The sequence below is a fragment of the Mixophyes fleayi genome, chromosome 12, assembly GCF_038048845.1.
Source record: "Mixophyes fleayi isolate aMixFle1 chromosome 12, aMixFle1.hap1, whole genome shotgun sequence".
Classification (NCBI taxonomy): Eukaryota; Metazoa; Chordata; class Amphibia; order Anura; family Limnodynastidae; genus Mixophyes; species Mixophyes fleayi.
In genome coordinates, this window is record NC_134413.1 from 25,017,590 (window position 1) to 25,041,548 (window position 23,959).

At 40.0% G+C, this 23,959-nt stretch overlaps 1 protein-coding gene across 2 annotated transcripts in view; it reads right to left on the reverse strand.

The window, feature by feature from the left end:
• The window catches only part of SLC25A21 (solute carrier family 25 member 21), a 306,693-nt gene that overhangs the window by 42,467 nt on the left and 240,267 nt on the right, over window positions 1-23,959 (reverse strand). For both annotated transcript variants that reach the window (XM_075193076.1, XM_075193077.1), the window contains 2 exons: window positions 12,072-12,131; window positions 10,198-10,305 (listed from right to left, as the gene is read on the reverse strand). In XM_075193076.1, coding sequence (XP_075049177.1) covers window positions 10,198-10,305; window positions 12,072-12,131 — 168 coding nt within the window. The remainder of the gene's footprint in view (window positions 1-10,197; window positions 10,306-12,071; window positions 12,132-23,959) is intronic.

Consider the following 23,959-nt stretch of genomic DNA (forward strand, 5'->3'; position numbering starts at 1 on the left):
AGAGCCTCCAAATGGCAGTATAGCACCAGCACTCCCCATCAGCTTCTGATACCATAGTATGCCTCTCAAACAAATAATACAGAAGTGGAAGTTGCTCAATCTATTTATAGGTTCAAAGCAGGTGCTTCAAAGGGTGGCATTTAGACAACCACCAAACCTCAGAAACTAATTAGTAGAATACTTTATTAGGAGACTAAACCTCTGCTATGGTAGAAGCTACCAAAGAATATACCAGGCACCTTTTTAATCCTGGCCACATCCACTGTGATATTGGGAAATTGAACTAATATTGCTATGTGTGTATCCTAAAAATGACCACAATGCCCAAAAATGATCATATAATACTCAATAGAATCGTTGTTGCAGTGCATGTTGGTAAATGTGGTCGAAAAATGACAGTCAATGGCAGATGTGTTTTGCCCTCGTCCAACAGCATTAATCGGCCCAGTGACACCCAGAAAGATCGGTGCTGAGTGGTCGAAAAAAAACTTTTTTAAGCTACATAAAGTCAGTTCTGCTTTTATATAATAATCAAAAATTAATTTTTGCTGACAGATGTAGCAATCAGAATTCCTTATACTGAAATTATCACTTCCAGAACAGAGTAGACAGGACTTCAAAATCATTGTTCTTAATGGGAACTTTAAAGTCATTCAATAATGGAAAGCTGAGAAAGATAATTGTTTTAGACCAGGCCTGTCCAACCTGCGGCCCTCCATGTGTTGTGAAACTACAAGCCCCAGCATGCTTTGCTGGTAGACAACCAGTTGATAGCTGGAAGGGCATGCTGGGACTTGTAGTTTCACAACATCTGGAGGGCCGCAGGTTGGACAAGCCTGTTTTAGACCAAAGAAAACATGTATCACTGCATATCACAGCGTAATGACATGCCACTATAATTTACCATGCCGGGACTGCTCTGAGATGTGTACTAACCTACTCTTAGGAATATTTTTTTTATTACAGTTTATAAAAGATTGAATAAACAGATAAAGATGGTGTATATTTAATAGTACTGCAATAATAAGCATTCTGGAACTAAAATTCAGACATGTGTTAATTGTGATTAATTAGATATAGAACATACACTTACATTGTAAATGCTAGAATTTACAACACTGCATGTATTTAGGGACTGATTAGGAATGTACTGGTTCTTAATATTGATCCTTATACCATATATTTATTATAATGGAAGCTGATATGTGCACAGTGCGAAAGTTGATTATACTTAACCTCACTGATTAAAAGAGACTCTATTCTTTATAGGAATTGAAGGTATAATAATAACCTGTAAGTTTACAAAAATGAGTGGGTGTCTAATAGAAATGAACAACTTTATATAATTATACCACCGAAAAAATAAATATTTCAAACATTGGAGTTAAAATTAAATTTAGGAGGCTCAATTGTATGATAAATCATGTGACATTATTCTATTAAAGGATCAGATATTAAAGAAAAATTACTGTGACCATACCTCCCAACATTTAGAATCACGAAATTGGTAATAAGACCTCCCCCTGTTCAGATCGAACTCCGCCCCCAAACGAGCACATTTAAGTAAAAACCCCATCCGTTTTATGTTAAGAGCCCTGCCCCCCTTTTGCAGGCCACGACTCAGGATGTCCCACCAATATCGGGACAGTTGAGAGGTATGCTATGACTAATGACAATTGCCTACAAATCTGGTATATACTAAATATCTAATATATTGTAGGGAGAGTGGCAATATTGCGCTACATTATATATTTATCTGGGTTGTCAGAAATTTTTTTTTTATATCATTTTTCTCTTTTAGTATATTAAACGCCGATATAGAGCTGTAATAAATGATACTGAGACATCACCTCTCCAACCTCATAAAATGCTAAAATGTACAAAAGGGTGATAAAGCAATAAGTAAGTCAAGATGATTCCCCACATTCCCCATTATCAAAGTATTTCCAAACCTCTTATATATAAAATACCAAGACTTAACAATATGTTGTTTATATTTTGTGGAAACTTCATTGCAGCTTTCTTCCACTTGTATTGCCTGTTTCCCTTTTTGTCTTTATTGTAAAACCCAATAAAATATCTTTTCAAAAAAATAAATAAATACCAAGACTATAAAATTTAGGTAGAGATAGAAATCTTGATACTGGTTCAATATATATATATATAACGTTTACAAAGATATATTCAGGGCAGAAGGTGGATTTATTATATTATAAATAAATCAGAAAGCAACTAATGCTATAGAGCAAACCAATAAATATAAAAGACTAAAAGAACACAGCAATTTTAAGCACACTCTGATTTTTCATACACATTCTATACTATTTGATCTTATTTTGCTACTTTTAATGGACCTGACATTAAATAATATATTTTTATACAATTGCTAAAAATAAGTCATTTTTTAATACAATATATATCCTAAAGAGTGCACCATATTAACATTTTTTCCATTTTTTTTAACTATATCTTTATATATTACTAACATAAAGTTAAATCAGTCGTTTCTCAACTAGACAACCTGCCTCAATCAGCTTCAGACTAAGGTGCCAATGTCTTCGCACCTTAGTCCACACATAATAACATTAAAGGAGTCAAGAATCAATGTAGGTCAGGTCAATAAAGGAGTCAAAATAATGTATTCTATAACACACATTTGTATTATTTTATTCTTATATTATCAATATGTACAAAAGACTGAGCACTCTCCCAATACGCATGTAGAACATAAGAAAACACCTAATATCGCTGATGCTGCTTTTGAGACTATATCTATCACTGCCACAATTAATAGTAATACCTACAAGACCATAGACAATTTGAGCATGTAGTGGGTTAAGCCTTGGCATATATATCCCTGCTACATGTTTCAGATAATTCCATCCTTAAGCTACTCAGGGAACTCTAATATATTAATTTATTTTTACTATATTTTCTACTCTAATACTAATATTATGCAAAATATGCATGTTGAGGGGAAATAATAGCTTCTAATAAAATTATTAATATACTGTAAAATGTTAAATGTATGTATGTAATATATTTGAAAAAATAACTAATTTGTCTCTCAGCATTTCCTATATAAAGTACTCTAGAAGCCAATGAAGCTTGGTACTTAGTGGTGAATGCACTAAAAACTTAAAAGCCAGTCTAAGGCTAGTCTTAGTATGTATATTCCGGTGGTAAAAACAATAGCAACCAGCTCTTAAAAGAAGAACAGAAACAGACTGGCCAGGAGATTATGAAGAACAGTAGAAGACTAAGGGTGCGATCTATCAAAGGTTGATTTTGACCAAATGTCCTATTTTTTATTGGTTTAGACAGCAATTTGCAAATCACCTAATCTACTAAAGGGAAATCATCATGTAAATCTCTAGGTTTTTTTGTAAACGTCCCCAAAAAATTGTGATACAACTCAATCATAGAAGCCATCGGTTTCTGCATTGTGAAGTGTAAAGCAGCGGGAATCTATTAAAGGGCGGATTTGCAAAATTGCTGTGTTAATCTCCAAAAATAAGCACACTGGTTTCAGACAGTAGAGATTGCCTGGAAACTAGAGAGATGTGGGAGATTTCCAATTAATTTTAATGAACAATGCATTTCAATGGGCACAGAAAGTTTGTGGAATTATACGTCCCAGTAAGCCCTGGAAGCCATTGACTGCTTGGACATGCTGGTGCTTGTAGAACTTCAAGTTCCAGAAATTGCTAAGGCTTGTTAAACTACAAGCACTAACATGCCCTGTCAACTCAAGAACATTAGCATTTTTCCCAGTGTTCCTAATAGTGCTCGAGGTCAGTACCAGCTTATCTAATAACAAGTGGCCATCGTCAGGCTCAGGCGTCAGGCTCAGGGGCAGAATTATTTATCGTCACGTACACAAGCTTTGGCAGAGCCCTGTAGTATACACCAAGTCACCTCAGTGCAAGACCTCTACGTTACAAGTTCTCAGTATATGGCTAGGTAGGGCTGTAGCTCTTTGAGAGTCCACATGAAGGCTAACCATTCCTTTTCAATGGTGATGTGGACTCTCTGTCGCCACAATAGCTTCCTGGATATGTAGGCTACATATCCACAACTAAACTAAGATTGGCTCACAGCCCACAAGTGGAGGTGTCCATCTGGACATGAACCCTTTTTCTGAAGTCAGAAGCTGCTAATACCAGCGCCTAAACCAGAGCAACCTTAAGCTGTCTGAAGGCCTCCTTACACAGTGGAGTCCACTCCAGTCTGTTGGTGGTCAATTCAGTAAAGGATTTAGTTGTTTAAATTGTCAGTGCTCACATGAATTAGCCAATGACTGATAGCTTTATTGCTTAAAAAGGCCACTTTTTAATCCCTGTCACTAAACACAAGACCTCTAAATGGTACAAGGCCAACTCCAAAGATCTTGGCATCTAAGTTAGAAAAGTGCACAATGATATTAACTGTGAACCTCCCTGGATGTGGGGGAAAGGGGAAAAGGATGAGAGAAGTCTTTGAAGGTTGGTACAAATTGTGTAAAAAATGATCACTTAAAACATCCAAAGAGCTGAGGCTGATCTGGAACAATCTCGCGTGATGGTTTCAACACATACAATACGCCACACACTAAACAAAGAAGGGCTTTATGGGCAAAGGCCAAAGAGGACACCACTACTGGAAAAAAACCCATAAAAGTAATGACTGATCTGTACCAAAATGTACTTAGACAAACCACAATCCTTCTGCGCAAATGTTCTATGGACAGACAAAACCAAAATAGAGCTCTTTGGCAATGAAGAACAGTGATTTGTTTGTAGGTGACAAAATGACGCTTTTAGGTAGAAGAACACCCTACCTACTGTTAAACATGGTGGAGGATCAATAATGTTCAATAGATTGTAAGCTTGCAAACAGGGCCTTCTCACCTCTTTGTCTGTTTACCCAGTTTGTTTATTAGTTTACTATGTTTGTCCCCAATTGTAAAGCGCTACGGAATATGTTGGCGCTATATAAATAAATGATGATGATGAATAATGTTGTAGGGCTACTTTGCTGCCTCTGGTACTGGAGGCCTTGACCATAGTGAAGGAATCATTAAATCAGATGATTACCAGGGCATTTTTGAGTGAAATGTGCTACTCAGTATAAAAAAAAAGTTATGTTTAGGTAGAATAACATGGGTCCTCAAGAACAATAAAGAACTAAAACACACACCCAAAGGACAAAAGAATGGTTTAAAAGGAAAAAAATTGACTGTTTTAAACTGGTCAGCTAGGAGTCCTGATCTCAATCCAATTGAAAATCTTTGGAGAGAACTGAAATTTGCCATTGCTTGCTTTGCCATTTGCTAAAGAATTCTGCAAACATTTAAGAGCTTCAACAAATTGCAATGGAAGGGTGGGAGAAACTACCAGCAGACAGGCGCAAGAAGCTTATAGATGGCTACAAGAAACGTTTGGAGGCAGTCATTGTTGCCAAAGCGTGTGCGAACAAATATTAAGAAAGGGTGCCTTTAATACTGTCCAGGTCATATTTTATTTTTCATCTTTGACATTAGTACATGCCATTTGAAAAGGAAAGTTGTTTGGTTCATAACTTTGGATATCCTATTAAAATATTCTGGTGATATAAAGTTGTCACATTTCCATTTATTTATGAAGATATTGTACAGGTTATACAAAAAATTCAGGTTGCCAATAAAGTTGACCAGAACTGTACCTATGGTATTAGTCATATCTGATGGTGAATACAGCCTGCTGTGTGCATATAAGGATTGTAGTGACTTGCCTCAACTGCTTTTTGCAGGAGCTATTGAAGATGGCAATATCATCCAAGTAGGTCTGAGTAAGTTCCCAGCACCCCAACAGGATACAGTTCACCATCTGCTGAAAGGTGGCCACATCGTTCTTCATCCCGAAGGCCATCACAGTACATTCACAAAGCCCAAGTTGGGTGATGAATGCTGACATCACTTGAGAGATCCTTGTGATGGTTACCAACTGATCTGGGCATGGGCTAAGTATATGTTACCATCACTTCACTAAGTCACCTGTAATTTACGCATAATCAAGTGGTCAGATTCTTTTTGGGGAAGAGTACAGTGTTGACATCCAGGGACTGTTGGAGGGTACAATGACTGCGAGAGCCAGCTTTTCATCTACCACCAACTCTCATTGTGACGAGACCTGCACAAAGGTGGGAATATCGGGCCCACCCAGTCTGTCATTCAATGGGCCAATTGGACCACATCGACCTTACCCAGTTATTAAATGCCATCCGGTGGCCGAATCCAGAATTGTTTTGGTGACCAAAAAGGGAGGGGGAGGCAGCCCACAGGAAGCAAGGAAGAGCTGGGAATCCTGTGACATCACAACGGGGTGGAAGAGGTTAATAACGGGAGGATCACGACTCTATCCAAGATCAGGAGGTGGAATCTGACTATTTACTGACCATTGTCCCAGCATGTCCCAAACCAGACTTGATGGCAGGAGAAAAGCAGGTGGGCTGCTACTGGGGTCATGTTCTACCTCCACCTCTGTTACCACTTAGATTCCCTCCACCACCAATGAAAATGGATCATCGCCTCGGGGGCTGGCCCAGGGAGGGGGCAAGGATCAGGGGATTTTGGTCATGAACAAAAAGATGAAGCCAGAAGGGGGAGGTTGTGGTTGCTGGGGGATTCTGGAGAGAGAGAGGACTTGAACTGATGTTGAGTAGTCGTACTCTATCAGGGCCAGAGGAGATCGTTTAAACCAAGAACCTACTCAGCCAGATCGGGGGCTGAACCTCTAGGACTGATTTGCCATCATCGAGAGACACTTCAGATTCTGGGGAATTGGTGAGCAAGCATTGTTAGGGAGACGATACCCAGTGTCCCACCAAGCTGGTGGAGAGTTGGCTGAGCAACGGGGATCGCAAGACATACAGACAATGTCATGTTTTTTAACCTCTTTCAAATCAAATCATATATATATATATTTTTTGTACAAACAGCGTTTATTGTCTGGCTCCATCGTTTCAGTTGACAGCTGTCATTGATGCTGATGTTTTAATTTCTGAAATGGATTTGAATATCGAGCCATTCAAAACTAAACTAATAAGAAATCTATAACAAGATGGAACACATTATCCACTTCATCTGCAACACAGATGACTACAATAACCTCTACTTCTTCTATATATTCTGAATTTGGATGTACAGTTTTAAAATTGTGACTTGCTAAGAATGACTCAATTTATACATAGAGGTATTGGGATTTTTATCTAGAATGCATGGAACTTGGGGTTTTTAGCTAAGAAACCACTCTGTAGTTTGAAGTACCACGCCTAAAGTTTGCCTTTGTCTTTCCCCATGATGACCCTTGGCATTCCGCTCTTCTTACCTTCTAGAGCGCCTCACAGTGTCTACAGCACAGTGTCTATAACACACTAGCCTACTTTTTTGTATCTAGGTGTCCAAACGTCATCAGGCCCAGCCTCTGTTGCGCAAGGATGCAATTTGTGCCATTACAAATCAAATAGAGTCCTCGCATGAGGAGGTCCAACAGGCAATTTGCACAATTAGGCCCCACACACCACTCAGTGATGAAGCAAATTGTGTCCTTGCACAGAGGCTGCCGGACTGGATGATGCAAATTCCAACATCAAGGCCCTGCCCAATTCACAAGAAAGAGAAGCAGGATCCGGCAGGGTAACCCACTGTTTTGGAAGTCTGGGAGTCTCCTGGACATTCTGGGAGAGAAGGCAAGTATGGTCTTGGTAATTATGTCTGTGTGTATGTCAGTGCGGCAAGCATTTACTTTTTTTTGTTCTGGTTTTCTAACTATTGGGACTTTAGATAAAATGACTTATATCTGTATATTACATGTAACTAGATCACCAATAGAGCTCAAAATGTACATGTAGAGCAACTTCCTGTGATATTAGATTATACGTACACAATGGCAGATATAAAAACAATATATAATTGATGCAAATGTCATGTACAACCGTCACATCAGTTTATAAATTGATACCAAATGAAATGCACGTTACATAATGTATATGACATATTCAGCATTTGATACATTGAGAGAAGATGCACAATATTTCACCTAAACACCCGAGGCCTCTCACCTGGCCTATCCACAAGACGATCTTGCGTTATTGGCAATGACCTCTACTTGCCAGGACATAAAAAACCCGGAGTCTGGGATCAGCATTGATCTGTCTACAAAAACAGATATTCTATCTCAGCTCTCCCTCATTGTGGACAAAACAGACAATTTGCATTAAGGAATGATGGGCAACAACAGAACTGGTAACCATAAATCACCCAAACCCATGATGGAACAGAAAACAGGGGATATATGCAAATGTAATACTGCTCAGGAATACAATTTAGACAATTTACATAGAAAGCTGAAAATCATTAAAGATAAATGTGAAGATATAGAAAATTGCGAATGAAGAAATAGCAACAGACTGCAAAACGTTCCTGAAACAATAGGATCTCATCTGACATATAGATCTATTCTCTAAAAAGGCTATTTCTTTACATTCTGCCATCAGCCACAGATGCGCAACTCACTATGGACAGGGAGCAAGATCTAACACACAAAGTACTGCCCCCCTCCCATAGATATAACTTGTGTGCCTGTATTCAGATACGATAAAAAATATACTAAGAATTCCTCAACAGTAGTTACAACTAATGACTCAACATCATCCCCCTTTAACATCCAAAAAGTAAGGAGTGTCCACTCCCCTCACTGATTTGTGCCCTTACTATAGAACCCTTTGGTTCTACGAACAGAATGAATCCTAATATTACAGGTTTCAATTTTGGAGACAATTTCTTGGTTACCCATAGAAGCCAATTAATCACACTTCCTAACTTATTCAGGAACTGTCTATTTAAGGTTCCCTATCTGGTTACAAAACTAACTACCAGAAATTGGAAGCTTACTGTCAGTACACACCAAAACAATAACTGGAACTAAACTTTGCCTTCCAATGGAGAAATTCTAAAATAAAATATTTAGGGATCTACCTAACCAAGGACTATAAACACCTATGTATAAAGCAAACTAGCCAGCACATATCAACTCTGTAAAAGAAGACTTGGGTGGGAAATATTTGAATGGCTATGCATTCAGTTACCAGACTTAAAAGGAGTGACTTCATGAATTAACCACCACACACAATCTCCCAACAATGATGTTAAAGGCCCACATGTACTGCTTGGAAGCCAAAACTTAATTCAGTTAAAACAGTTATTGATCAAGATGAGTAGAAAGACATTTGATGGCTAAGAGCTCCATCTCTGTATCTTTAGTGGAAAATTCTAATAAAACATACAGTAGATGGCGCCTAAGAAGCTCCACAGCATCGTCCACTCAGCTACTGAAAAATGCAAGAGACAATGTAGACATCTAGGCTCCTCTATTCACACATGATGGTCCTGCCATAAAATTAAAAATGAATTTCTTCTGAACAAATTCTTGAAAAAGAGTGCCCCTTCACACTTGCTTATAGAGATAAAGCCATATATGGTGCATAACCTCGATGGAATATCTCACAAGCCTCTTTAAAATCTCCATCACATAATTTTTTTAATCCTGGGATATATTGTATTTACATCAATATCGTAGTAAGTTACCAACAGACCAACAGACTGCATATCTGTTCACTCAGACTTCCTTCCTTTTTAAAATCTCACACAGCTAACATCCTCTTTAATAAACATGCCACGGTAAGGGGGAGGATTCAATTTTGAGCACAGTGAACGGACTTTGCAGCATTGCCCAGCCTGAAATCGCTGCTCATTTTTGCTTGTACCTCATAGAGGTGCAAGCAAAGATGAGCGGAGATTGCCCTATCACAGAAACTGGTAGAGTGCGCAACCATACACAGCAGTCATGTTCAGCGGCACTTCACTTAGAATTGAATTCCCGCATAAGAATACATTGTTTTATTGTAAGTCACATTTTGAAATGTCATTTGTGTGTTGACAGTATTCTATTTATCAGCTCTCTCTGTATCCTACTGTTCTACTTTCAGGTAAAAATAAAAATAATTTTAAAAAAACATAGCTTTCACAGAGACAAACGCAGTCATTAATTAAATTTACCAAGAACATTTAGCACAGCAGTAAATATTTGTTGAAGTAATTTAAAGGCAATGGCGACAACTGTACACCATGACTTTGAAGACTGATACATTGAGTCCAAATACTGTATAACAGCCTTTTACCTGGGCATATGCATCACGGTTAGCTTGTAGCCCAACCTTTACAACCTCAAAAGGATTCACAACTAGGGCTTCAGTTAATCCTGATCCAAGGCCAGCAAATGCAAACACCTAAAATATTGAGAGAACATATATAAATATACAGTACTAATATTCAAGCAAATACTGTGAAAAAAATATTGAAACAATACAATTAAAAGGGAACTAAAAAAAATAAAAAACTTTTTTTAAATATGGCTTCATATTTCTTCCACGATTGACAGTGAAAACTGCATGTGTACTATAAAGAAAGGTTTGATTAGACAAGGGCAAAGATAGACAAAGAAGAAATTCATAACTTAATTTTGGTACCATTTGGCATGAAAAATGGATGGCTGGATATGTCCAATTTAGCCACCCATATTTGTGACTGATTAGAAATAGATTCTGTTGGTCAACTCTCTGGCCGAGTGACAGCATTGACCCATGTGCCAGTCAGTTTCCACATAAGGTTGTTAAATGACAAGAGTCAATTGGCGCTAGTTATGAAGGAGTACAAAAAGTACCTGATATATCCAGCCAGCGTACATACAGTACAATATCCAATATGTTCTATTCTGTGGCGGCGACAGGATGTTTACAAGTATATTATTTTAAAATTTTATATAGTGTTAAGATACCAGGTTTATCTGGCCCTATTCTACCAACTTCACACTGGCTGGCCACCCACGGGTGCCTTACTATGCTAGGGAAGTCTACCCAGTACCTGCTAGGGTTCTCAATCACTCAGACAAATGCAGTTAGAAAGTAAAACAATACATTTATAACAAAAACAATCACTATATTATTATATACACACAGTAAATAAATGCCAGGCAGGTTTACCACATTATCTGTTCCGTACCCCACTAGCTTTAAGGGGTTACAGTCACCTGGCTGTCCAGACTTGAGAACCCATGGATCTCTCTCAGCTGATAGAGAACGACAACTCAAAACCAGACCTTGCACCTTCTAGCAATCAAGTCACAGAATGAACACCCCTTCCCCCTGGAGTGGCTCCTTATATCTATGGTCTAATTTCCAAAGAGCTTTCCCTTCTCTGGGCAAATCCCTGGGCCTCTCCTTATTAAACATTGGTTAGTGCTGGACTAGAGGGTTTGTAAAGGGGAGTGAAGATGAGCTGTCCTTAAACAGAACCTCCCCTGTTAGATGGCCTGTATGGACTAGTCTTGTGAGAACAATGGACACTAATTGTTGATTTAAAGCGGCAATGTCGGGACCCCGCAGGTTAAGTGTTTAAACACTTAACTCGCCATTGCCGCTTTAAATCAACATTGATACAGGTCGCGATGATGTCAAAGTGTTGTGCCGGAGAGCTGTCAATTCGGAATGAGTTGCTGTCAGCATGATGGTGCCATCGGAGATCTGCAGCCTCGGTTTTCAGGTAAGTCTGTGTATATTGCAATCGGTTTTTGGTAAATTTGCATTTTATTTGTAGGCCTCCTCGTTGTTGGATTTATGATGATCGTTAAAGCGTACCCAACCGCAATAAACAATACACATAATTACTATGAGCTACAATGTCCCCTTATCCATATGTATTTAGACACTGCAGTTGTAGTCTGTTGAGCTGGAGAACAAAACCAAGGGCTATAAAAAGTACCCGCTATAATCCACATTATGTGAGAAATGAGGAACAGGATGGTTACAGTGTTATTAATCTCGTTTCATCACATATAGTATTGTAAAATTATTTATAACTCTCACCTTATTGAAAAGAAAGCAAATGAATAGACTTTCTTTACTTCACAACAGTACCAGAGAAAACATATTTTATTTCTGGAAATCAGAGTTGTGTTACTGAAGTCATTGATGAGATTAGTGGCAGCTTTTCTTACCCATCCAGGTGGCAGGGACAATGGCATCAGCAGCTTTTTGTATTGCTCGAAGGTGAAGAACTGAAAGAAAGCAAACCAGTAATCAACAAACTTGTTTCCAGAGACTACCTAAATGATGCATGTGTTTGGAAGTAAATAACCGAATCTAATATCATATGTTTCCCAAAACAATATTAAGACTCCATGATGTAATAATTGGGCCCCTACAAAAAGTAAAACAATGCTTTGAAAAGTGAACATTGTACAACCCCTACATGCCAGGCCTTACGTGGCCTTTCCACAAATTTGGGCCTTGCAATGATGTCCCTGCAAGGTTAACACAACAATTAATAATATTCACATTAACCAAACTGAATGTTGCACCTTCTTTTATTAATTGTAACAAAGTTCCTTGAAACTCATTCCTTTTTCAACATAACAAGCACAGTGTCATGGGCAGCTTAAAAACATACTTGCCGACTCTCACAGAATGTCCAGAAGACTCCAGAAACAATGGATGATCGCCTGTGCTCCTCAAGAGCATCTGTCAACCTCCTTAATGCCTTGGCCAGAATGAGAAGGGGTCATTATGCTCTGCCCGCCATAGCATGATGATGTCATCGGTGTCATCACGCTGCAGTGGGCAGAGCTTGATGATGCGAATCACATCATTAAGTCCCGCCACACCCGACTTCATGGACCTCAGCAAGTATGGTTATACAAGGGGGTTGCAGTGTAAAATGAGACAATGTGGGTTTTCCAATTTCCAGGTAAGAAGAATCTATTCATGCACTGGAAAATGAGAAGTGCATACTATAAAAGTAAAAGCGTGAGAGTGCATCACGTACATTACAAGATGTGAGCTTAAGGGCTGCGGTGGTGTGGGAAGAGCGGTGGCTGGACTCGAGTGTTTAAGTGTGCCTGGGGTGAGGCATGTGTGCTGGCTTAAGCTGGCTGCTTCCAGTATGATTGTACCTTGATTTGAGTGTACCAGTGTTCTGAGAAGAAAGGCTGGTGACAACCCAGGAGAAAAACAGAGGTCCCAAGGAAACAAGCTGAAGGGTGAGGTTGGAGTTGGTTACAGTTACCCTAAACCTGCATGTGAGTTTAAGTGTTAAAGAGCGGATGCTCCCTCAGAGAACCGAACCTCTGTGCTGCATCTACATTGCCCCCCAAATATATCAGATAAATATACAACAAACACACCTACATTTCCACACCTCATTCGGCTTCAGAATTTTGCACATCTGTCATGGAAATATGACGTTCAATTTAAATTAGCTTTAAGTGTTCTGTACAGAATTCGCCCTATCATTTTTGTTCCACTTGGAATCCAAATCCCACAGAGAAGAATTCATTGAAACTATAGTTCTGCTTCAGGTTTCTATTCATTTTTTGGAAACAGTAAACAGAGCTCGCTCACAGCTGGCTGAACTCTTTAAAGTGATAAAGAGTTGGTTGCAGCCAAATACCAATTCACCTGGCCGTATGGTGGAGATACTGGCAATTGAGCACTGTGTCAGTGGACTGGATAGGAGCTTACAGAGATGGGTGCTACAAGCGTATCCATAGTCTTATGAGGAGCTTGCTATGGCGATAGACCATTATTCAGCACTGTAACGTATGTCTAAGGCTCCAGAGGGGAATCCAAAGCTATTGCTCAAGCAAAAGTGGAAACCACGGCTGGTGGAGCCAGTAAGGAAAGTTTCTCCACCTGTCTGTTTTCAATGCAATGAACTTGGGCATTTCTGTGCTGAATGTCCAAAGCAACAGGAACCAATGGATTGTACAATGGCTCGGCTGGGATCAACCTTTCCTAGTTGCGGCGCCATATCCCAGACCATAGGGAGTCCATCATCATTTCGACTGACTGTCCTGGTGAATCGGCATGCTATTTTGGTCCTGGTGGACTCAGGAAGTGAGTTGACATTAGTTTCCAGTTCTATGGTTCCAAAAGAGGTATCTGCAAGTTTACATAAGGTGAAGGTGCTCTGCATTCATGGAACTGCTAAGGAATATGAGCAGACTCTCCTTCTAATTACCCTAAAAGGCCAAACAGTTGAGGTAGTGGCTACCATAGCCCCAAAACTACAATACCCCCTTTATCCTGGGATGAGACTTTCCCATGTTCCAGGAGGTTTTTAGTGACCATATCCGGCTGGACATGTCGGTAACTGATAAACCGGCCGAAAGTCCAATCTTAAAAAACATATCCAACTCTCACTGGGCCCGGGAAAAGAGACAACAGAACTGTTATTGAAGGATTCTGGATACAAGTCCACGACCGCTACTCGTCTCAAGTCTCACTCTAGGAAACAAAAGGAGAAATTGAGCCAATCATTTGCCAGTGACATGGTCATGGAGATTTTGTGGTCATCAGAGGAAGCTGAAGACTGTTCCCTAATTCCAAGGCTCATCTCATTACAGAACTTCGCTAGGGATCAATGTAATGATGCTACCCTAGAAAGTGCATTTAAATCTGTGGAGAAAGTTGATGATGTAGTGAAAGCTGCCAGGCTGGCAGAACATGTACCGTATTTCTTTATTAAAGGGGACTTGTTATATAAGGCGGGGGTTGTTCAGGAAAGAAAAGTTGAACAGCTGTTAATACCGCAGGTACACATACCTTTAGTATTGAAGGTCACACACACACACACACACACACACACATCTCTGTGGGGGTCATTTGGGAGATACATATGACTGTAAAAAGTTATTGCTTATCCTGCCCAGAGTGTAAAAATACCTCTCCAAGACCTGATTACAGGGCCTCATTTTTGTATAGAAAGATGAAACAAATAGGTTCCCCATGGAAACAACACTTAGAGAATGGCCAGGACCATCAGCAAAAGCATTATTACAGTAGTTCGGGTTTTCAACCTGGGTGACAAAGTTTTAGTTTGCACTCCCACATGGGAAGGTAAGACCTTTGCACACTAGCGGGGACCTTATGAGGTCATAAAGGCAGTTGACCTAATGAGTTATAGAGTCCGCCAGTTGGGTAGAGTAAAAAATGACAATGTCTGTTTACTAAAAACCTGGCATGAGAGTCCTCTGTCTTCGTTGATAGCTGTTAGGACAGAAGGCAGTGACATTACTGTTAAGACCTCCTTAACACCGCCTTGAAGGCAACAGGTGGAAGAGATAATGGTTCAAAACAGGGACGCCTTCTCTCTTATTCCTGGGCCACACACACACATTTCTATACCACTCTGAGAAGGTATAGAAAAGCGCCTCCTGCAGAATCCGCTTTGTTTGGGTTGATAAAGCCGAAGGGAGGGGCATGTGACGAAAAAGGCATTTTTGCGCTCCCTCCGGACTTTGCTTCGTTTAGGTTGTCGAAGGTAAGAGAAGGGGTATGTAGCAACAGGGGCAGTTTGCCACACACTAATAGAGGAAGGTCTGGTGGTCTCCTTGGGAATCTATAGGCTGAGGATGCAGACAGGGTTAACTCGGTACACTTTCACACATACACAGCACAGGAATACAGGTGGAGCACCTGGCCTAATCAATTAAGGAATCAGCTAGAGCAATGCTTTGACAGGAAGCTGAAATAGCTGGGTTTGAGCTGTGTGTGAAAGACTGGTGACAACAAGAGGCCAGTATCCAGTTAGGGATCTAACTGTAATAGCTAGTGTTAGGGCTATGGGACTTTGTAAATATTTGAATATGTTTGGTGAGATTGCTGAAGACACTGCAGAGGCTGTTTTATCCATCCTGACAAAATAAACCACAAAGTGGTTCAGCAAAACCTGTGTGAGGAGCAGTTTGTTTGGTGTGCTTTTCACAGGGGGCACAGAATTTGTTCAGGCTTGTCAAAGTCGAATAATTGGATGAAGTCCTTTTAAATGAATAAATATCAGTTGTTATAGAATCCTGTGCGATTGAGATTCATACACATCGACGTACGAATGTTACATACGCAATTACATAGGCAAACACAGCAAATATATTTACACTCACTTCTTCATTAGTAAATAGTTCATATTCAATAAAATTCCAACTCACATTCTTTTATTATTAAGAACTTGCAGATTATTCATACAAACCTAAAACTACATAAAAGGTATTTATGGTTCAAGTCCTAAGAAATGTATGGTGTTTGGTCTTCTATTAATTCACATTTTACCTGCAGAAACCTGGTATCATCGGAAAAGCGATACCACATAGCGATTGCTAATTATGATTAGTATAAGATTAATTCTCAGTACTCTGTTAATGGGTTGGTTTAAACCAGTTTTTCGGCGGGAAGACAAGTATACAGCTGTTCGAGTGAGTTCACCTACCTTTGGAAAGACATTGCTTGAACTGACCTATGACCTGCATTGTGACTTGACCCCTGGACCAATGAAGAAAAATCTTAGTGTTATCTTTGTATACATTGTGACATCATCACTTTCTTTCAAACAAAACTGTATATAAACAAGCACTGGACCTAGGAACTGCCTCTTTGACTTCAGGCTTCAGGATTGATGGCTGTTACTGAATTCAGTTCGCAAGCGTAAAGTATCTTATACTCTATTGTATTTTGTTATATTTTGCTATTAAATCTCTTGTGTGTTGGGACCACATTGATCGCATCAGACAATCTTTATTGGTGACGATAGAAACGGAAGTAACAGACTCAAGACTGTGGCCACTGTCTATTCAGGCCCAAAAAGCCTGCTCTGCATTCAGTTAGGCTTAGGGCCTAACTGGAGCACATTTAAATCAGTCTTAAAAGCCTGAGCAGCATTTGATTAGACTCAGAGCCTCAGAAGAAGGACACAGCAATTCATGCAAAGCATGCGTCCATATTCCAGGCACTAGACCTGTGGGAACAATTCAGGCGTTAATCCTACCAGCAGTTAAATGATCAGCCCCAGTGTAGAGATTGTACCTGGCCTATCTACTCCTCCTTTTACTTGTGGTGTCTGCTATACTCCCAGGTGACCATATTGGAACTTTTCTGTGTCCTGTGTTTCTGCACCCTGTGGTGAGGCCTCCATTAAGGTAGGCAAGGGGTGGTTCCTAGTGTGATATTTATTTTTTATTTTTTTTACTAATGATTTTCCTCTACACGGAGCCGCTCATCCCCCTTCCTCCACACTCTCGCTCCCTCCTCCCCTCTCCTCCTACACACTCCTCCCCTCCCATGTGTGTGTTTTATGCAGGGGCACAGAGTGTGTGTTTTATGCAGGGGAACCAGTGTGTGTTCTGTGGCGGACAGTGTGTGTTCTGTGGGGGGCAGAATGTGTTCTGGCAGGACAGCATGCTGAAAGGGGACAGAGTGTGTTCTCGGGGACAGTGTACAGAAAGGGGGACAGAACGTGTGTTTTGAAGGGGGACAGAGTGTGTGTTCTGAAGGGGGAAACAGCACGTGTGTTCTGAAGGGGGAAACAGCACGTGTGTTCTGAAGGGGGAAACAGCACGTGTGTTCTGAAGGGGGAAACAGCACGTGTGTTCTGAAGGGGGAAACAGCACGTGTGTTCTGAAGGGGGAAACAGCACGTGTGTTCTGAAGGGGGAAACAGCACGTGTGTTCTGAAGGGGGAAACAGCACGTGTGTTCTGAAGGGGGAAACAGCGTGTGTTCTGAAGGGGGACAGAGCGTGTGTTCTGAAGGGGGACACAGCGTGTGTTCTGAAGGGGGACACAGCGTGTGTTCTGAAGGGGGACACAGCGTGTGTTCTGAAGGGGGACACAGCGTGTGTTCTGAAGGGGGACACAGCGTGTGTTCTGAAGGGGGAAACAGCGTGTGTTCTGAAGGGGGGAACAGCGTGTGTTCTGAAGGGGGAAACAGCGTGTGTTCTGAAGGGGGAAACAGCGTGTGTTCTGAAGGGGGAAACAGCGTGTGTTCTGAAGGGGGAAACAGCGTGTGTTCTGGGGAGGACAGGAGCGAGGGCTGGAGAGGACAGGAGCAGGGGCTGGAGAGGAAGGTGTGTGGAGTGAATGAGGGGGATCTGTAGAGAAGGAAAGAGGGGTCTGGTGGGGGGGGGGGGTCTGGAAAGAAAGAGTGAGGGCTCTGGAGAGAAGGAGTGAGGGGTCTGGAGAGAAGGAGTGAGGGGTCTGGTGGGCGGGGGTCTGGAGAGAAGGAGTGAGGAGGGTGTCTGGAGAGAAGGAGTGAGGGGTCTGGTGAGGAAGGTGTCTGGGGAGAAGAAGTGAGGGGTCTGGTGAAGAGGGTGTCTAGAGAGAAGGAGTGAGGGGTCTGGTGAGGAGGGTGTCTAGAGAGAAGGTGTGAGGGGTCTGGTGAGGAGGGTGTCTTGAGTGAATGGGGGGGTCTGGAGAGAAGGAGTGAAGAGGGTGTCTGGGGAGAAGGATTGAGGGGTCTGGTGAGGAGGGTGTCTGGAGTGAATGTGGGGGGTTCTAGAGAGAAGGATTGAGGGGTCTGATGAAAAGGGTGTCTGGAGTGAATGGGGGGTCTGGTGCGGAGGGTGTCTGGAGTGAATAAGGGTGGGGTCTGGAGAGAAGAGAATATGTTTATTATATAATAATAATTACTATTCATTATGGGGAAATTTGAAGCCATAATTTGTGAGGATGATGGGGGAAATAGGCATTTGTGTTAAATGGAAATGTTAATAATTTTATGTCGGGGCTGGTGAGAGTCTGTTTGATAAATATGGAGGCTTTTAATTTAATGTTGGGTATGGTGAGGAATAATTTGGTTTATTAAATGGGGATGCTATTAATTTAATGGTGGGAGCTGGTGAGGGGTGAAGTAGGTCTATTAATTAGATGGGAATGCTACTAATTTAATGCATGGGCTGATGCGTGGTGTATGCTGTTTATTAAATGGCAAAGTTATTAATTTAATGTCAGAACTGGTTGGGGGAGGATTATTTATTATGGGGGAAATAGACATTTTCTGTAAATGCTATTAATTAGATTCTGGAGCTGATTGGGTGGAGGGAGGCCTGTTTTTAAACAGAAAAATCTACTGATTTAATGTCTGTCTGGCTGTGGGGAGGGAGACCTAGATTCTTCACTCACTGCTCAACTTTCCAGGAGGTGAGTAATAACAATCTTTTTTCCAAACAGGGCCCCAATATTCCAGGATCAGTTTAAGTAGCCACAGAGCAAAAGACAACAGCAGGCAGAAGACACCAGCGATGCTTAACCGCTGAGAGGCAGCATCTACTCCCATAAAGGTACATGGGGAGGCACCAAATTCTGTTTCACCCAGGGCACTAAAATGTCTAGTTACGGCTCTGCATATAAATGTATCGTGAAAGCAGTCACTATGATTTTAGGGTTGCCAAAAACATTAATAGCGACAATTAAATAATTAAAGAGAATGAACAGAATTATCTCTCTTAACATATTAATATATAATCTAACTTGACTATTATTACATGTTGAAGCAATTATACAAATATGTTGAGAGGTGTTTCAAAAAGTAATTGTAACTTCCCGAAATACATAAGGTATATTTCTTATACTTCAGTGAGAAAATTATCAGGAAATGTTAAGTTTGTTCTATGCTTGAGTTTGCCTTTAAAGGTTGTTTTGCTTTTGTATAATTATATGTGTTGAATGATTTGTAGTCACGTGGGCAAGCCAGTGCTGAGACATTCATACAAGAGAAAATTCTATAGACGTCAGTATGTAAACATTGTGCACTTAAATAACTTCTGAGATTTCTTTTTAAAGAAGCAGTGCAGAGGTCAATTGCTGCCTGACACAAATGTTGAATAAAAAATAGGCCTCCAACCTAAGGGATGCCTAATTGCAATCAGACAAGTAAAAATGTACTTTATTAAAAAATATAAAAATCTTTTTCCAAAACAAATTATTGACTTTGCAGTAGATGGTTCGAGAACTCTGGAACTTTAAAACCAATATATGAATGTTACAATTTTTTTATACCTTGGTCTTATCAACAGGCTGACAGCACAGGTTGTTCTGAGAGTCCCTTGTGTCGGAAAGCACACATACATATATTGCAGGCGTCACAGGTATTTGACATCAGTATGGTGGCAAGAACACTGCCTACTTCTGGGTAGGGTTGCTGGACGTGTCCCCTAGGCTCTTGGCATTTGACTAGCATACATAGGCTGCTGTGCCTTTATACTCACATTGATGAGTTTGATACTAAATGATCATATGGGAGGGTTTAGTGAGGAGCCAGGGTGCCAAGATGGAGACATGTAAGTCTGTGTTATGTGCAGGGTCACTTTAACCGGTGCCTGCTGGTCACATCATGACTTGCGGAAGTTACACAGTGCCACCAGCACACTCATTGGCTGTAGTGCCTGATGTATGTGTTTTAAGGTTATGTAATCAACATCACAGATCCCAGCCTCAGTCTCCACTGTGCATCTACTGTGGCCAGCACTAGTCAAAGAACAGGTAGATGTATTTTAATGAGTAGTTGGGGTGGGACATAAAAGTTGATGTTCCTCTGGGGCCTGTACACCGTTTAGCATGGCTCATCATCATCATCATTTATTTATATAGCGCCACTAATTCCGCAGCGCTGTACAGAGAACTCACTCACATCAGTCCCTGTCCCATTGGAGCTTACAGTCTAAATTCCCTAACACACACAAACACACACAGACACACACACACACACACACAGACAGACTAGGGTCAATTTGTTAGCAGCCAATTAACCTACCAGTATGTTTTTGGAGTGTGGGAGGAAACCGGAGTACCCGGAGGAAACCCACGCAAACACGGGGAGAACATACAAACTCCACACAAATAAGGCCATGGTCGGGAATTGAACTCATGACTCCATTACTGTAAGGCAGAAGTGCTAACCACTACGCCACCGTGCTGCCCTATGTTGCTTGCTAGAGTTATTGTCTTTTCAGCATGTGAGCACTTTCTGGTATACAGTTCGGAATAGAGTCCAAGTAAGGACAGAGCACAAAAAACACATCTTCCCATTGTGGAGTGATGACAAAAACAAAAGAAAAAGAAAAGGACATAGCAATATTTGATAAGGTTAGTAAGTGTGAAGGAAGCATATGAAAACAGGGTAGCAGGGAAGCACCACTGTTATTTATGACTTCCATTAGAAGTTATTAGCACATGTTAACATATTATAAGGTAAGAAATAAATGGATGGAACGATAGATATCTATATACTCCAGGAGGTGGGGGGGCGGGAATTGTAAACTTTCTGTCCAAACTTTCTAATTTACCAAACAGCAATTTTCTTTGAAAAATAAATAGTGGTGATTTTCATCAATTTTGAGTGATTTAAAAATGGGATTTACTCTTTAAACATCAAAGCTTTTGCCATTCATTTCATTGAAATGAATGAGCTAATAGAAATGGATGGAGCTCCACAGTATTGTTAATCGTATTTCCCTCATATCAATAGAATATATTTTGTTTCTATTGATGGGATCAAAGCAGAGAGTCCCTGGGATGTTCCCAACAGCCAGTCAGTGTAGGAAACCACTTGCAATCAAATAGAAGCAAAGTGGAGTCCCAGAACTCACTGCTTTGATCATTGATTAGTGGGGGTAGTGTTAGCTTGCATGCACATATTTTTTCATGTTTTCATTGGACTAGAACAGATCAAGACAAAAGAAAATAATTTTATTTCCCATTTCACTACAGCAAATTAAGAATAAAGAGTTCCCATTTGACTATGGTGCATCAGGAATTTATTTATTAAAGTGAGGGTTTGGTGCAGTCTTTTATTCGCTTTTTAAATTTATTTATGTGTGTTATTGCATTACTATTTTAGTATAATTCATTAAAGTTGTCACTCCAGGGGTCCTAATCTTTTTTCTTACCATAGACCCCCAAGGTCCAGAGGCTGAATTTGTAAATTTATTAAAGTAGAATTTTCATCCATTTCAACAGAGTTTCTACAGCACTACAGAAGCTCTATTGTAATGTATTGGTCATTGAAATGACTGGGAGAAGCTTTGCGCATGCATAACATTTTTTAGCTTTTTTTTCTTTCCCCCCCAAATCATCTCATAGTTGGAGGCATTAATTGAGTGTATGAAACTAGAAAATTTTGGGTGTTTTCAATGGCAATTTAATAAATCAATTGTTCAGTTTTCTATACTAACACTGGATAGATCAGTGATTTTAGGGACTTTGCTATGTCTGGCAACTTTTTGGAGCTTTAAACTAATAACTTCTATGTTCTGTTTCCCTTTAACAGATTTAGTGATGTGACTATCGCAATGTTAAGTCATGAAAATTTTGCTTTAGTAGTTTCCCCCAAGTGAGTGAAGATACAGGTAAAACGTAAATAAAAACAGATATACATTGGAGGAGTAAAGGATAATATGGTAGTATGTTTATAACAGATCTACTTGTGCGCTGACGATTTCAGTTGATCTGTCTCAGAGGAGTTTGAATAGCATGAACTCTCACACCTGCTTTGTGCATCCACTTGTATAAAACTTGGCATGAAGCCACAACTACAATTAATTTTTACTTTGTTGAAACAATGTGGCTGCACCCCGCAGATAGCCATTAGTGCTGTAGAGAAGCTTGTACATTGATTTTTCATCCATCAGAGAAACATTTGCAAAAGATCATATTATTAATGTTAGTTCAAAAATGTTTGTCCATCGCCTTTAGCCATTGTTTACCCTTTAAAAAAAATATTTTGTGCCACTTCACTTAAAATTTACATGACATGTTAAGTGTGGTAAAATAACAAGAACCTAGCATTTCTCACAGTGTAAATACAGCTGTTGTGAAATGCAAACAAGCTTTACAAAACAAGGTGTTGACTTAAATACAATATGAACTTAGAATATTAAAGTGAATAGAGAAAGCCACTATTGCTTAATATAATCATAGATTCCGAAAACCTTTCAAGAACAACCCTAAAAACAATCATAGTGGGAACATATTTAGAACAAGTGGAGTGATAATCACAGGTGCTGGTTCCAACTACGCTGAGAAATTGTATTCAACTTTAGAGCAAAGTAGTAGTGATTCAACTGCACCTTTCAACATCTCATTCATTATATCTCCTTATACCCTAAGGCATCTCTTTCACTTGTTTTAAAACTGCCTCTTTTATGCATCATCATTTCCCATTGCTCTTTAACACCTTAAACCTTTCTCTTGGAATGCTCCTTACTAGTGGAACTCTATTCCTTTTAACGTAGTCACCTTTGATTTCTTCTATATTTCTGGCAGTGTTGCAAGTCTTAATCATGCAAGTACCTACATTCATCTGTGAGTAACTGTAAAAGGTCTTTTTGATAGGTTGCTGTATTAAACACTCTGGGTCTGAGTCATTAAGGAAATGAAGGCAAAAAAAGGAGCAAATGTTCTCTGGGACAAACCATGTTACAATGCAAGGGGTGCAAATTAATTTATTATTCTGCAGATAAGTTAAATACTGGCTGTTTTTTTCATCTAACACACAAGTCCTTGCTAGCTTTATTTTTACAATGAACTTTAAAGTTGATCTAGGACATGCCCTACCTCAACTATAAATCTGTTCCCACATTTGAAATTTACCTCCCCCTCAATGCACAATGCAACATGGTTTTGCCCAAAGTTACTCCTTTTCTATGCTTTGCTCTCCTTAATGACTCAGGCCCTCTATGTACATTGTTCGAGTTACTAAGTAATTTGTTGATACTGTTGTTTGATTTCATTACTGCTATAGTCACTGTTAAATAAATGACTGTCTGCTAGTAACCCTGTGTATACCTATCTCCATATCCCTGTTTTCCCTTTTTTTTCTGTACTCCACATATTTTCTACAAATCAGTAAGATAGAATAAGTAAAAATAAAATGTTTAGTACTTTTACCTACCTATGTGTCTCCACTGACTATTTTGAGTGCATACTCCTCAAGGCAGAGGTCGTTTCCTGCTGTATTTAAATCGTCTGAGATTTCTGTTGCTGAATATAAGTTGTAAGGTTCTACATACAAAACTGTAGTGTGAAAAGTAATTTGAGTTTGCCTTCCTCTACAACCATACCA